Below are 14,357 nucleotides of genomic sequence, written 5' to 3' on the forward strand. Positions count from 1 at the left end.
AAATCTGACTCATCCACCCAGAAATTCCACAGTCTCTCATATATGAATTATGTATACAGTGTGGGTAATGTGATTATATAAATCATATTAATGATGTATTCATTTTGAGATGTACGCTGCGGGGGGGGGGGGGGGGGGGGGTGTTAAGGGATGTTCCTCGGACACACACACACACACACACACACACACACACACACACTGCTGACCCCTGATATGGGCTGGTTGGTGCCTTGCATGGTTTCTGCCACCATCAGTGTATGAATCTGTGGGTGAATGTAATGCACAACCTATGTATGCCTTGGCTAAAGGCGCTATATAAATGCACCATTTACTGGTTTCAAAAGAGTTTGGCGTTTATATTTTCCCCATTTCCAGATAACCATGCTTCTGACAGAATCAATACAAAACAGAACAAATTAATACCAGGCATTTAAACGGTGCAAAATCAGATATTGTAAAGTAAATCAGATCTGTAACTCAAAATATAATAAACAATAAGGAAATACAATAGGGAAACAAAAGCTTACATTTTTTATCATTCACGCATGGCTTGGGTCTGCAGTGGAGATGGGATGACTGCTGAGTGATTAGGCTCAGTAGTAGCAGTAGTGAGTACTGTGGAGTGACTATTCATAGTCTGGATTTTCGGTGGTGAGGTGACCACCGCTCCGGTGGTGAGCTGACCACCGGAGCTGAAAAAACCTTGGGCGGTGGAGAGTAAAAACAGAGAGAAGGGCTGGAGCGGTGGCGGCGGTTTCACTGGTTTCCTCTTCACCGCGGCTCGTGACGTCACCCCACCACCAAAAATCAAGGAATATGTATGAGCCCTGAGTGTTTACACACCTGCACTTATATTGGCTAATCAATCGGGGTAGTGATGGCAGACACCTGTTGGTTATTGGTGCTACAGGGGAACAGTGAGAAGGGAACTGTCCACCAGAGGCTGCCATTTTACGTAGCACGAGAACATTCACAACATCCCCAATATGAGAGAATGTTTTAAAAATGACTATTCTGTTCATTCAGGTTTCATAATATTCACTGTCGATCTGCCGATATACAGTATATGACAGGTAAATAACTTCCCAAAAGTGAATTGAGATTCCAGGGACTCTCCGAGTTACTAAGTCTAAATTGACCCTTAATTACAAGAGTCTCTGGACTCTCTCGACGACTGACCTCATTGTGTGCCCCGCTTCAACAGACAATGGCCGCCTCATCATCATCGCGTCCCGGATCGTCCTCCGTGTCCAACTCTCTGGAGCAGCACCTGACCTGCTCCATCTGCCTGCAGGTGTTCGACGACCCCGTCACCTTGGCCTGTGGCCACACCTTCTGCAAGCGCTGCCTAGTGTCCTGCAACGCCACGCACAGCGACCGCTGTCCGCTGTGCAAGAAGGTCCACGGCGGCGCGACAACAACGCCGGACGTGAACATCGTCCTGAGGAACCTGGCGGAGGACCTGAAACAGTCCGCCTGTGCAGCCGACGAGGTTATTGTGGAAAATATTTAACCCATTCTGAACGGGAACCCATTTTGGTGTTTAGCATCATGTTATGCTTTAGCTATTGAAAAACAGCAGATCTACAAGCTCATAGCGCGCCACCGAGTGGCGCACTATACGAGCTTGTAGGTCTGCTGTTTTTGAAAAATCGAAGAACGACTGACATTTTTAGAATCTGATCTCAGGTCAGAATGGGTTAATCAGACCAGTGTGTGTCCATGTGGAAACCTCATATGAATCTGATCTCAGGTCAGAATGGGTTAAGAGCCATAAACGACAAGACGTTTTATTGTCAATTATGGACCGGATGCCACAGTCGTTAAGACGTGTTCTTTTTTTTATATTCTCTATTTTTTTTTTATCCATATTTTGAAAATTCCTCTAATCTGGTGTATACAGGTACAACCACATTACATGCACAATATAATTATTACATTTTCTTTCTTTTTTTATAATTTATAATGGAAAATAGCAGATCTTTTTTTCTTTTTTCAGATTTGCTATTTTCTAATAGCTAAAGTATAACATAATGATTAGTTGAAACGCCAAAAGGGGTTCCCGCCCAGAATGGGTTAAAGGAGAATTACATGCTAGAAGGCTTTCTTACCTTTATTTGTAGTTGTTACGTCCCCAACAAAGAGGTCCAGGTGTTATTTTGCGCAAAAGTGCATTATTGGCAATTTCCCCTAATATAAGCCCTCAATGGGGGTTGGGTTTTTGTGCTAATTCGCTTATTTCCATCAAAATAAGTAGTAAAGTGTACCGCTCGGGATACTATTTACATTATGAAGAGAGAATATATACAAAGAATATAGATTTTTGAGCGATGGAAATAAGCGAATTACACCCCGTAGCCCAATTCAATGCAATGCAATTCAATGCAATTCATTGAGGGCTTATGGTAGAGGAAATAGCCAATAATGCGCTTTTGCACAGAATAACACCTGGACCTCTTTGGTGGCGACGTAACAACTACAAATAAAGGTAAGAAAGCTATCTAGCATGGAATTCTCCTTTAAGAGTTTGTGGAGGAGTGTTGTTTTAACAGATTGGCATTCTACAAATAATTCTCATTATAAAAGGTGCCGTGCGACGCGTGCGTCGGCACCGAGAAGCGCAAGGCCCACAAGTCGTGCCTGGTGTGCCTGGCGTCGTTCTGCCAGGCGCACCTGGACGGCGGCCTGCACTCGGCCGCCAGGCTGAGGGGCCACAACCTGGACGAGAGGGCGTGCCGGACCCACGGGCGCCCCCTGGAGGTCTACGACAGGCGGGCGCAGCGCTGCGTCTGCGTGCTCTGCATGGAGGAAGGCGGCGACGTCGTGTCCCTGGAGGCGGAATGGGAGCGGAGGAAGGTAATGGAGTAATGAATTGGTTTGTGTCGTGCAGTATCAGTTTGAACAAGTTTTGATACTTCATTTAGCGTCTTTATTGATTCATGTGCCAATACTAACGTGTGTGTGTCTGTGGGCCACAGTCGGAGCTTGACGACACCAAGACGGAGCTTCAGCAAAGGGTCCAGAGGAGAGAGGAGAAGGTGAAGGAGATCACTACATCTCTGTCTGACCTCAAAGTAAGCCTGACTAGTGTTAACTAGGCTAGTTTATACTTAGTATAGCTTATAGTCACATAGCCATGTCATACCCCGTGAATATATTGCAGCTGTTCATACGACAAACGTAGTACATAGGGACACACGGGGCCAGTCATTGGAACGGTGTGCATTGCTCAAAAAGAAAGAGCAAATAACACAAATGAATGACTTAGAATTAAAGAAATCCCGTGTGAACTGAGTGGTGCAACTCCCCTCTCCGCCCGTCCACCCCCTCTCTCTCTCTCTCTCTCTCTCTCTCTCATATTAGCAGGCAACAGTGCAGCATTATCTCTCTCTCTCTCTCTCCGTTTCTGGCACAACAGCGCCCCTACCTGTACTCATACTGGTGCTCAATAACGTCACATAGGTTAACTAACACGGACATTGCCGTTCCTTGGGACTGGTTGCACCACTCCAAAATAACAAACAACATAATAGTTTCTCCTGCTTGTATAATAGGACCAGCTGGACGGCGAGTGGTGGTCGATCGAGGCCGTGTTCACGGCCGTAATGAAGGCCGTGGAGGACGCCCAGCACGCAGCGCGACGGCCTCTGGAAGTAAAGAGACAGGCCGCAGAGAAAGAGGCCAAAGAAATCACGGACGACATGCAGAGAGAGATCGGCGAGCTCCAGAAGGCCATCGCCGACATGGATGACCTGTCTGCCTTGGAGGATCATATCCACTTCCTTCAGGTGAGAGTTTATCATGGCCTACGATTCGGATGCCCGTAAGCACTCACTGAAATCATGTTTTAAAGGTAGAGTAAGTGATTTCACTCAAAAAACCGTAGGTTTCGTTTTTGGCTGTGGGACCTAAGCCTTCGTCCAATCAGGATAGAGAGTCAAAAACGAAACCTAAGGTTTTTTGACCCCCAGGGGTTAACTGAGGACAGGGAGGAACTCCTTATATGGTCAGCACACTCTATAGTAGAGAGGATAATCACAACAAAACAAAAAAATAAGTGATATTTGAATTAAGTGAAATCACTTACTCTACCTTTAAAAGGGCATATTTTCGGTTTTAGGTGTAATATAGTCCATCCGTCGTCCCCCCCCCAAACAGTGTCTAGGAAAACAAGCCCAAAAGAAGCGACTATTAGAGGCCACATGAGCAGTTACATTTTTTGATTGATTGAAATATTTATTAACAGTTTCCAGAATTACAGTACACAATTACAGAATTACAGTACACAGTACACAAATCCAAGCACAAATCCAAGCACAACTCAATACAAAGACAGTGGACGACCCAATAAAGCATTACACTTGTTTACAAGAGGGTCCACCTCGTTCAATTAATCAAAAAAACCTATTTGCATCTGCTATTTTCAAATATTTATAATATGGACAAATATACATATTCATTTGGGGGGGGGGGGGGGGGGGGGGGTCCTTGACTAACATTATTTTGAGAACAACTGTTGGGAAACGAGCCCAAATAAGCAACTACATCTTACAAACGAGCCCAAAACCCTGCAAACCGCAACTACCAATAATTTACAAGCAACTTTACAGAAAAACCCCAAGTCACTTATAATAATTAAGCCCCAAAAGTCACATCTCAAAGACTACTTGGATTGGCATATTGAATCTTCAGTGCACCTTCATGACCTCCAGAGGATGTCCCTAGTACTGATTTGGCTGAATCTGATGCCTTTCCTCTATAGTGCCACATTTACCACTTGCACACAAGACTTGCATAGACTTGCTTCCAAGATAAAGGTTGCCATAACAGTGAAACCAGGGGGGCAGTCAGACGGATATTTTGTGAAGCCACTAAGGAAATGAAAGTTCATATAATGGCCTGTTGTGGCGCTCTCATTGGGCTCAAAAAACCCCATAGCCCCATAGAAGTCCATGTATTTGGGCCCAACTTCACCTAGACTGTATTACCTTAATAAACATGGTCATGAATACTTTTTGTCCCGTGAGTCCCGCCTCGTTGTCTGGGCCAGCCAATGGGCCAGCTGGCCTGAACTGGGCCAAATGGATCTAGAAATATGGCGACTTCCATTGCAAGGACTGACAGGCTTCATTTTACGTTCACGTTAGACCCGCGGGACGCTTTGTCCATATTTTTTACAGTCTATGAGTGAAACTCACGAGCACATGCATTTCTTTGTGGAGGACGGCCTCAACTCATTTGGGTGAAGCAATGGCCTTTCCTCTCACTCCACGTGCCAAAATAATAATTATAAACAAAATCCAGTTGCACACGCCATATCTCAAAATAAATGGCCAAATACATGTAATGGAATGATGAAGAATGATGGCTTTTTAGCCATTTTGTCCTGTTAAACCTATACTCTGATACTTAGGACATCTTTAATACCACAACTACTTACTATTACTGTCTGTTTCTACTATATTCTGTATGCTGTGCTAGTGTATCACATTTTGACAAGCTAATGTATAGAGTAAAGAAATGTTATGAATATATTAATAACACATATCTTCCCAGTTGCAATTATCTTGCTGTCTTTCTTTGCTCCTGATCTGATTCCGATCTTATGCAAATGACGTGATCGGCCCGTGATTTCCAATCACACGATTGGATGGGACAACCCTATACCGTCTAGCCTATATCTCTGACTATACCTCGTGCCGTTTATATTTCTGACTATTAAAGTATTCAATCAATCAATCGCCTGTCTGTCTGTCTGTCTGTCTGTCTGTCTGTCTGTCAGATATACCAGCATCCAGGTATTAAGGAGGTGGCCCGGGACTGGACAACAGTAGCCGTTGACACGACAACATCCTTCGGCACCATGAGATCCATCATGGCCGCCATGATGGAGAGAATTGAGGTGGAGCTGGAGAAACTCACCTCCATTGGTATAACGTTAAACTTAAAACCGTAACCCGTTGAAACCGAGACAGCATAGAATGATGCACAATGTATAGCACATTGGTTATTCAAAAAATAGCAGATCTACAAGCTCATAGCGTGGCACGAAGATCTGGGTCCTACACATGAGTTTGAACCAAAGAAAATAGACTATAGCAACATAAATTGTTCCGAAAACTGTTAGGATTTAGAAGAAGAAATATAGGCCTCAGGTCTTAATGGGTTAATGTATAATGCATGTATAGATATGACAAATGATGACTGCAATTGTTTTACTTCACAGAAATCCAGAGGGTTCCACAGTTTGCAGGTGTGTAATTATTTATGTATTAATTTACCACATAAATAAACCCTATACTTTGTTGACCGGAATCCCCCAGTGTTCTATACTAAGCCCCCCCTCCTTTCCCCCCCCTCTACACCAAATCTCACCAAAGATGAGGTGAAAATAGCCAATCATAAAACGTATAATATTGTGAGCGTGCAGATCAGCTATTTTTCCACAGAACCTTCGCCACCAGAATAGGGACGATATAGGGTTCATGTCATAGACTGTAAAAAATACGGACAAAGCGTTCTCCGGGTCCAACATGAACGTAAAATGAAGCCTGTCAGTCCTTGTATTGTAAGTCGCCATCTTTCTAGATCCGTTTTGGCCCAGCTAGCCATTGGCTGGCCCAGACAACGAGGCGGGACTTCCCCCCTTCCTCCCTTCTTCTCCGTTGGTTTTTATTTTGACTCGAGTGGGTGGGGAATCCCGATCATAGACTGTAAAGGTAGCCACGCCCCTCAGAACATACGCGACTTTATGGTAATTTTTTTAATAAATGGGACCATCATTTTCCAAAAAGAATATTATGACATTAGAAATGAGACTTTAAACTAGTGACTGGAAGCAGAAAGTATTCATGACCATGTTTATTACGGTAATACAGTCTAGGTGAAGTTGGGCCCAAATACATGGACTTCTATGAGGCTATGGGTTTTTCTGGGTCCAATGACAGCGCCACAACAGGCCATTATATGAACTGGTTCATGTCGAGTGATGAAATCAGTTTGTGAATTTTTTGCTTTGCAGTGGACGTGAAGCTGGACCCAAACACGGCACACGCACGTCTCACTCTGTCCGACGGCGAGACGCGAGTGAGCGACGGAGGTGGAGGAAACACGGAGGAGAAGATGGAGGAATTTGTGGCGGCCCCGGAGAGATTCGACGTGTTCGCCAGCGTCCTGGGCAGGGACGACCTAAGCGCGGACAAGTCGTACTGGGAGGTGGACGTCGGCGACAAGAAGACGGGATGGGACCTGGGAGTCGCCCGTGGCGACGCGAGCCGCCACGGGCACCTCGGTCTGAATCCGGACAGCGGCTACTGGGTGACCGTCCACTACGACGACGAGCACTACGCCGCCATGACGGCCCCGCCGACTCGCCTCGCCCTCGGCGGCGGAGGGAGGAAGCCCCGGAAGGTCGGGGTGTTTGTGGACCGCTGCGAGGGTCTCGTGTCATTCTATGACGTGACTGCGGGCGCCGGCTCCGGCTCGCACATCTACTCTTTCACGGGGTGTCCGTTGGGCGGCGGCATGAAACTGTACCCTTATCTCAGTCCACACCTGAGACAACAAGACGACAGTGACAACAACGCGGAACCTCTGGCCATTTCTCCCGTGAAACTTTATTAGACGAAGAGTATCTTTTGTAGGTTATAGTAAAGGTGCCCGGGCGGGCGGGCGGGCCTTATGCCCCTGTTCAGCACGGGTGATTTTGTAAAACCGCAGCACGGGTCGGACTAATGGGAGGTCTGACTTAAGTGTTTCCCTGTTTTTCTCTCTCTATCCGCCCGTGTCTTTAGAAGGCCTGCTCCACAGTCCTTTTGGCAGATCCTTGCACCTCAACCCACATGCACTCCTTCCAACATGTAGGCTAAAGGTCCTACATTCCTACAACATGAAATTCAACTTTTCCCTTTTCACCCTTTTGGGAGCTCCCCTACGTCTTCTATCCCCACAAATACCCAATTTTGAACAAGACACTGAGGCACTGAACCCAGGCACTGAGGTGGTGGGGGGGGGGGGGGGGTGTTGCCACGACAACGGACAGCAGCGAAGTCCACACCCACAACACCAGAGGGAGTGCAACAAACCATGTACAACCCTGCAGATTCGGCACAAACAAGGGACTAAATTATTTTCGCTCCTATGCCACCAAAATGTGGAACGCCCTACCAACAGTCATTAAGACATGTGAATCCCTTGACTCCTTCAAAACTGCTCTCAAAGGGAACCTACGGATGGCTGCAATTCGAAACTGCAGGCCTCTGTAAAAGCTGAATTTTTATCTGGATTGTACTATGTTTTTGTATGGACGTGGTGTTGGGTGCCTGCACATATGCACACATGGCATCAACGCATGGTGTTGTGTGCAGGCGCCCTGCACTTTGTCCTTCTTTTATCTGTTGTACTATGTTTTTGTATGGACGTGGTGATGGGTGCCTGCACATGTGCACACAATATGGCATCAACGCATGGTGTTGTGTGCAGGCACCCTACACTCTGTCTTTCTTTTTCTTTTACCCCCATTTTCCCCTCACTGTATATGTATTTTTTCCCTTTTTGCCTCCTATATGATGAATTCCTGTTCTGTTCTTTAACTACGTAGAAGTGTCTATTTGTTTGTCTCTAAATGTTTTGATGAATTGAACAATGTGGACCCTGTTGGGGTCGTCCACTCACAGTTAACAGTCTTTGTATTGAGTTTGTGCTTGAAATGTACTGTAATTCTGCAAACTGTTAATACATATTTCAATCAATCAATCAAAAGCGTGCAGCCACGGCAGTGACGTTAGTTAGAGTTACAAGTGTGGAGAGAATAATTTGCATACAATGTACAAACAGTGGCCCCACCACATCAGGACAATGTATAGTACTGAGGCTAAAACTGCTTTAGATGTCAGACAGAAATGCTATGGTTGGTTATATCAGTGGGGATTTAAGCTCAAACCATTCGAAATACGTTTGAGGGACATAGACGATATGATATTAAATATTAACAGTTTTAAATTGCATGTTGTATAGTTCCTTTAGTATACATACTGTACGACACTCTCACCCACGCTACATTAACACTGGAGTGACTTCACTGATTTCCTCACTTCATCCGTTTATTCTTAGTTTATTTGTTTTTGAATATTTAATAAAAAAGAAGAACAAATTAACTTTTTAAACTGTCTCCCTTCTTATTCGTTACGTACTCTGGTACCCCGTAACCCCTGATAGGCTATATTATTAGGATCATAATTCACAAAAAGTCTACACGATTAGAGAATGTGGAGGAATTTTTTATCAAAGTTTGCCTGTTATCTCTCCTATACGGTAGGAAAAGAAAAGTCCTTGTGCACACCTACGGAGGACAAGGTGCGTCGGATAGTAGATTGAATCCGATTCCATTTTTTTTGCTATCTCTCCTATGGCACCACGTCAATACAGCATAGAATCGTGGACGAAATGCTATCCAACGCCAACAAAATATTCTTTAGTTGTGGGTCTAAGGGTGAGGCTATAAATCTCATCAAATGGTCCCCGGCTCAAATGCTGAATAAATAATGAGCCTTGATATGAAAAAGGTGGAAAACCACTGCTATAGGGATACTGTAATACCCCTGTGTTGAAAACCTATAGAGACAATATTGTACGCTCACAGCAGCATCTAGTGCAGCATTCATTTGCATGTGTCCTAAATGCAATGTAAACTCTTCTAAAGTTGTATGGACCACAGCTGGTATCCAAATAACCTGTAGCGCGCACACGCACACACACACACACACACACACACACACACACACACACACACAGAGAGAGAGAGAGAGAGGCAGAGAGAGAACACAAGGGGGAAGGAACACTGCTCTTCAGAATTACCGTAGGTACAGTATACCTTATTCGTTTTTGAGTGATTCTATTAATACAAATCGACAGATGTTCTCTCTTTTGATCCTAGTATATATAGACCTATTCCCTAATTGTTTTTTTAAAGCACCCTGTGACAATCATTATCCTTTGATATTTGTATTCAAATAAATGTGTCGTCTCTGTCGGGTGTCCAAAACTCCTACTGCTACTTTTGTGTGACGCTGTAGTTTTGTGTGACACCTTGGTATGATCAAATAGGACGGTCGGTAATGTACTAAAAAAACACAAACAATTAAAATATGGAGGTAAGAGGTTTCTGCCCGACAACACCAATATATATAAATTCATTTTCTACTCAAATTGACTGCAGGCAGTATACATTTGCATGCCATTACTGATACTGTTGCATTTAATAGCTATCTTGAGTTCTTTCTATATAAACACACATGATGTAATCATCTGAGCAAAGCACCATCATGCAGCAAACATAGATTTTCCAAATAATATTTCCATTTTTCTCTCTCTCTCTCTCTCTCTCTCTCTCTCTCTCTCTCTCTCTCCAGGGACCCCCAGAATAAAATTTAAATAATTAAATTAAAAGTTTTCAAAGTGTCAGTGAACCCCTGCAAGCTTATACTTAAGTACAGTGAGAGAGAGAGAGAGAGAGAGAGAGAGAGAGAGAGAGAGAGAGAGAGAGAGAGAGAGCGAGAGCGAGAGCGAGAGCGAGAGAGAGCGAGAGCGAGAGAGAGAGAGAGAGAGAAACAAGCTGAAACTAGAAAGAGGCAATTCTGGGAAATTGCAAAGTGTGATTGCCTACACTGCAGCCGTTGAAAATGGAATCGCTTTTGGCTCCGCGTTGATGAAGCCACCCTCGACACGCGATTCAGATTTGGGATGGATCGGACATTCCGTGCGTGAGTTGTGGCGTTTTGCGTGAAATAGGCCCCTCCCAATAACTTCGGAATACGATTACGGCCGAACGATACGGAAGATCTAAAATCTGACTGTGCTGTTTTAATCGGATAGGTCCGGAGATCATGTGTACCGATTTCTGTGAGATTTGGACAAAATCTGTAGGAGGAGCAAAAAGTGTGTTTTGAACAAAATGCAAAATGGTGGGAAATCTATCTAGACGCAAATGGGCGTGGCCTATATGGGGAGATGCGTCATGACCCAAGGAATCCAGGGAAAAAACTTTTTGATTTTACGACCTACGGTTCAAGAGTTATACCCAAAAACGTAAGGTTGGCTGTTATAGCGCCACCATGAGGCCGACCGGTATACTTCTAAGGTAATTAATTTTAGTAATTATTATGAATCTCTCCTCCAAGGTCTCAGAGGAAAAAATACTTGAAAGTGAGTTTTTGCATTTTCCCATTCATGTCTATGGGGAAATTGAATGCACTAATTAATTCATATCAATTAAACTATCCAACAAATGTCTTAGCAATTGATACGCAATCGATTCCCGATGTAGCCCGTCGTTTTGACATATGGCTCGAGTGCCATATGGGAGGAGTAGCGTGCCAAAATAAAGTTTATCTATAAAGAAAATAAAGGAGAAATAAAAGTGCAGTAAAACAATAGTCTGATTGCCCTCAGGGCAATCACACTAATTACTTTAGCAGGTGAATCTGATTATGATGATGATTATGTTGTTGTTGATGATGACGACACAATTTTGATCTCAACAGCAATGGAGTTGAGGCGTAAGATTGAATATTGTACAGGTAAGCAAATATTTATGGAACTCAAATGTGTAACTATAATTAGTAAAGTTTCCATAAAGGGAAGAAAAAAATATCACAAATATCACAAAAGTAGATATAATGTTGGTCTACCGGTATCCATTATGGGAGAAAATCAATTTGTATAGCGTGAAATATGTCTAAAACATATTTGAACAGGATTAAAATAAGTCACTCGCATCCAAAGGCGGGTGCTGGTCCCTAAGCAAACCGAGATAATGGTTGTCAGTCCATCATGCCTCGTGACATCATGCCTCGTCACACCTCACGCCGCCATATATGGCCGTCTCCATATATGAAGAACACAACACTGACCTCATCAAACCCTGGATAGCCATACATGGAGAAGATGGATCATCACCTACATCAGCATGGAGCCGGCCAGCAACTCTACATCTGACCTCAAACCCTTAGATCTCCATATATGGAGCTGACCTGTTCTGACGTTCCACTATGTTGATCCACCCTCACCCTTCCTTCCTCTTCGAGGAATCAAACCCTGTACACTCACGCTCCATATATGGCCAGACCTCATCAAACCCTGTACACTCAAGAGACTGCCCCACTTCCACCCTTGGATCTCCATATATGGAGCTGACCTGCTCTGACATTCAATATGTTGATCTGACCTCATCAGACCCCGTGTACACTCAAGAAACACTCCATATATGGCCAGTACAGAATTCATTCCTATATGTTCATCTGACCCCCCCATGCCAAAGCGCCAGCGCTCGCCCAGCAGTCTGCCGTCACACAGGCGGATGCGCGCGCACGCGACCTCGCGCATTAGGGCGTCTTAAGTAAGTAGCCTTGCCGAGCCATGAGGCCCATAGGGCAGGAGCCTATCTCCTGTTTCTGTAGCGTGAGGCAGCTTGATGTACAAGTACATCCCCTGGACATGACGCTAGTATGTCGCAGGGACTTAAGGCTCATACATAGTCTGGATTTACGGTGGTGGGGTGACCACCGAACTACAACATGACGTCACGAGCCGCGGTGAAGAGCAAACCACCGCTCCAGCCCTTCTCTCTGTTTTTACTCACCACCGCTCAACGTTATTTCAGCTCCGGTGGTCAGCTCACCACCGGAGCGGTGGTCACCTCACCACCGAAAATCCAGACTATGAATAGGCCTTTACCCCCATTCCACCCCTTGATGCTGAGTGTCAAGCAGGGAGGCATTGCATGGGTCCCATTTTTAGAGTCTTTGGTATTACCCGGCAAGGGATTGAACCCCAACCTCCCAGTCTCAGGGCGGACACTCTAACCACAAGGCCACTGAGCTGGTTAGGGCGTCTTACTGGTAATATAATAATTTGGCACACACTCCCTTGCGATATATTAGCATAATGGTCTCTGTCAGGTGCAAAACTCACAAGTCCAACTGTTACAGGATTCAAATTAAAACAATTATCAAGTATGATCAAGTAAGGACGTTAATTTAGGGGGGAATATGGAGATGAACGGTTTGGACAGCAACGATATGCAGTGGAATGAGGTATATCTGCATCTAACCCACCCCAAGGAAGCTTACGAGGAAAAGTCGCCAAAGTCATTTTCTCTACACTGCAATTGCAGCTGGGGGTGGCAAACTGCAGCCGGAACTCTGACGGAATACATTGGAGTCAATGGAGACGAGTGAACAAATAAAAAACACTGTTTCTGAATGATTCATGGGATTGCTGTGCAAGATGATTAATATGTCGCTTTCCTATAAATTGCAGGGATATTCCTGATGTCTTTGATGACAAGTACATGGACTGTTATTCAAACAGGCAAGTAGCGTGCTCGGTAAAAGGGGCACTCCACAGAACCACCAAACACACAGCCTGAATGGTCTATACTATCTTATCTACTATCTTCAGTTGTCGCTGTAATTGTTTTTCATTTAAAATTATATATATAACATCTACCACTAGAAGATTTATCTTGTGCGATAATTAACTATAGAATGAATGAAAATTTATTGACAGCCGTAGCCAGTAGATGACAAACAACAATTTAGAACATACAAAACAGTTACAAATAAATACATTGGTTCATAAAACTCTAAAACGCTCTCGTAAAAAAAGAAGAAAATAGAGTTAGACTACCGTTTCACTCACCGAAATGTCATGTGACCCAGGCAACCACTGGCGTATAGCGTCCATTGGGCCACTCGGGCACAGGCCCAGTCAATTGAGATCTTGCCCAGTGTAGCTTCTGAAAGACGGGGGCAAAAAAAAACAACAAGAAAAACAACAAAAGTTAGCCTACATTGGCATTTGCCAGACTTTCGACCTCACCTCGGAGTGACATTGGCAGCCCCCTCACCTTGTAGCCAGCGTGTCCAAAATCACACTACAGCAAGCGCCCATAAGCAACCCACCCCCCACACACACACGCTATGGGCCTGCATGCAACTGACTTCCATCTAAACCAAAATGCATTAGCCCCCACTCTAATTTCTAAATAGTCAGCCCCCCAGTCACAATTTTCCGGTCACTCATGGTCACTGGTCAGAGGAGAGATCGTGATGAACTGTTGAAATTGAGATGGAACTCCTCCCAATGACTGATTGTGGGGGTTAGCAGAGATGGAGTACTTGTAGGGAGGCTGGGGAATTGGGAATTGGCTATACTAAATTGGGACTTGAAGTGGAGAAAATGTTTTTATTTTTTATTTTTTGTCTCGAAGGGCCATGTTTTTCACAATCACAGTCTTTTCATTATTCGTCTGCCCGCGATCTCTGTGATTCATACAGTACGTTTGTTTACCCGCCAGT

The 14,357-nt window shown here is 44.5% G+C and overlaps 1 protein-coding gene across 1 annotated transcript; it reads left to right on the forward strand.

Annotated features, from left to right (window-relative positions):
* Positions 1-1,207: 1,207 nt before the first annotated feature.
* On the forward strand, positions 1,208-8,191 carry LOC308335851 (E3 ubiquitin-protein ligase TRIM21-like; the record flags this gene model as incomplete). Its single annotated transcript, XM_080793070.1, has 7 exons — positions 1,208-1,492; positions 2,587-2,856; positions 2,979-3,074; positions 3,555-3,794; positions 5,792-5,930; positions 6,227-6,253; positions 7,022-8,191. 7 exons carry the CDS (start codon positions 1,208-1,210, stop codon positions 7,621-7,623), a joined length of 1,659 nt encoding a protein of 552 aa, XP_080649196.1. The 3' UTR covers positions 7,624-8,191.
* Between the last annotated feature and the right edge of the window lie 6,166 nt (positions 8,192-14,357).

Source organism: Protomyctophum bolini (genome assembly GCF_963924005.1).
Source record: "Protomyctophum bolini genome assembly, chromosome: 20".
Classification (NCBI taxonomy): domain Eukaryota; kingdom Metazoa; phylum Chordata; class Actinopteri; order Myctophiformes; family Myctophidae; genus Protomyctophum; species Protomyctophum bolini.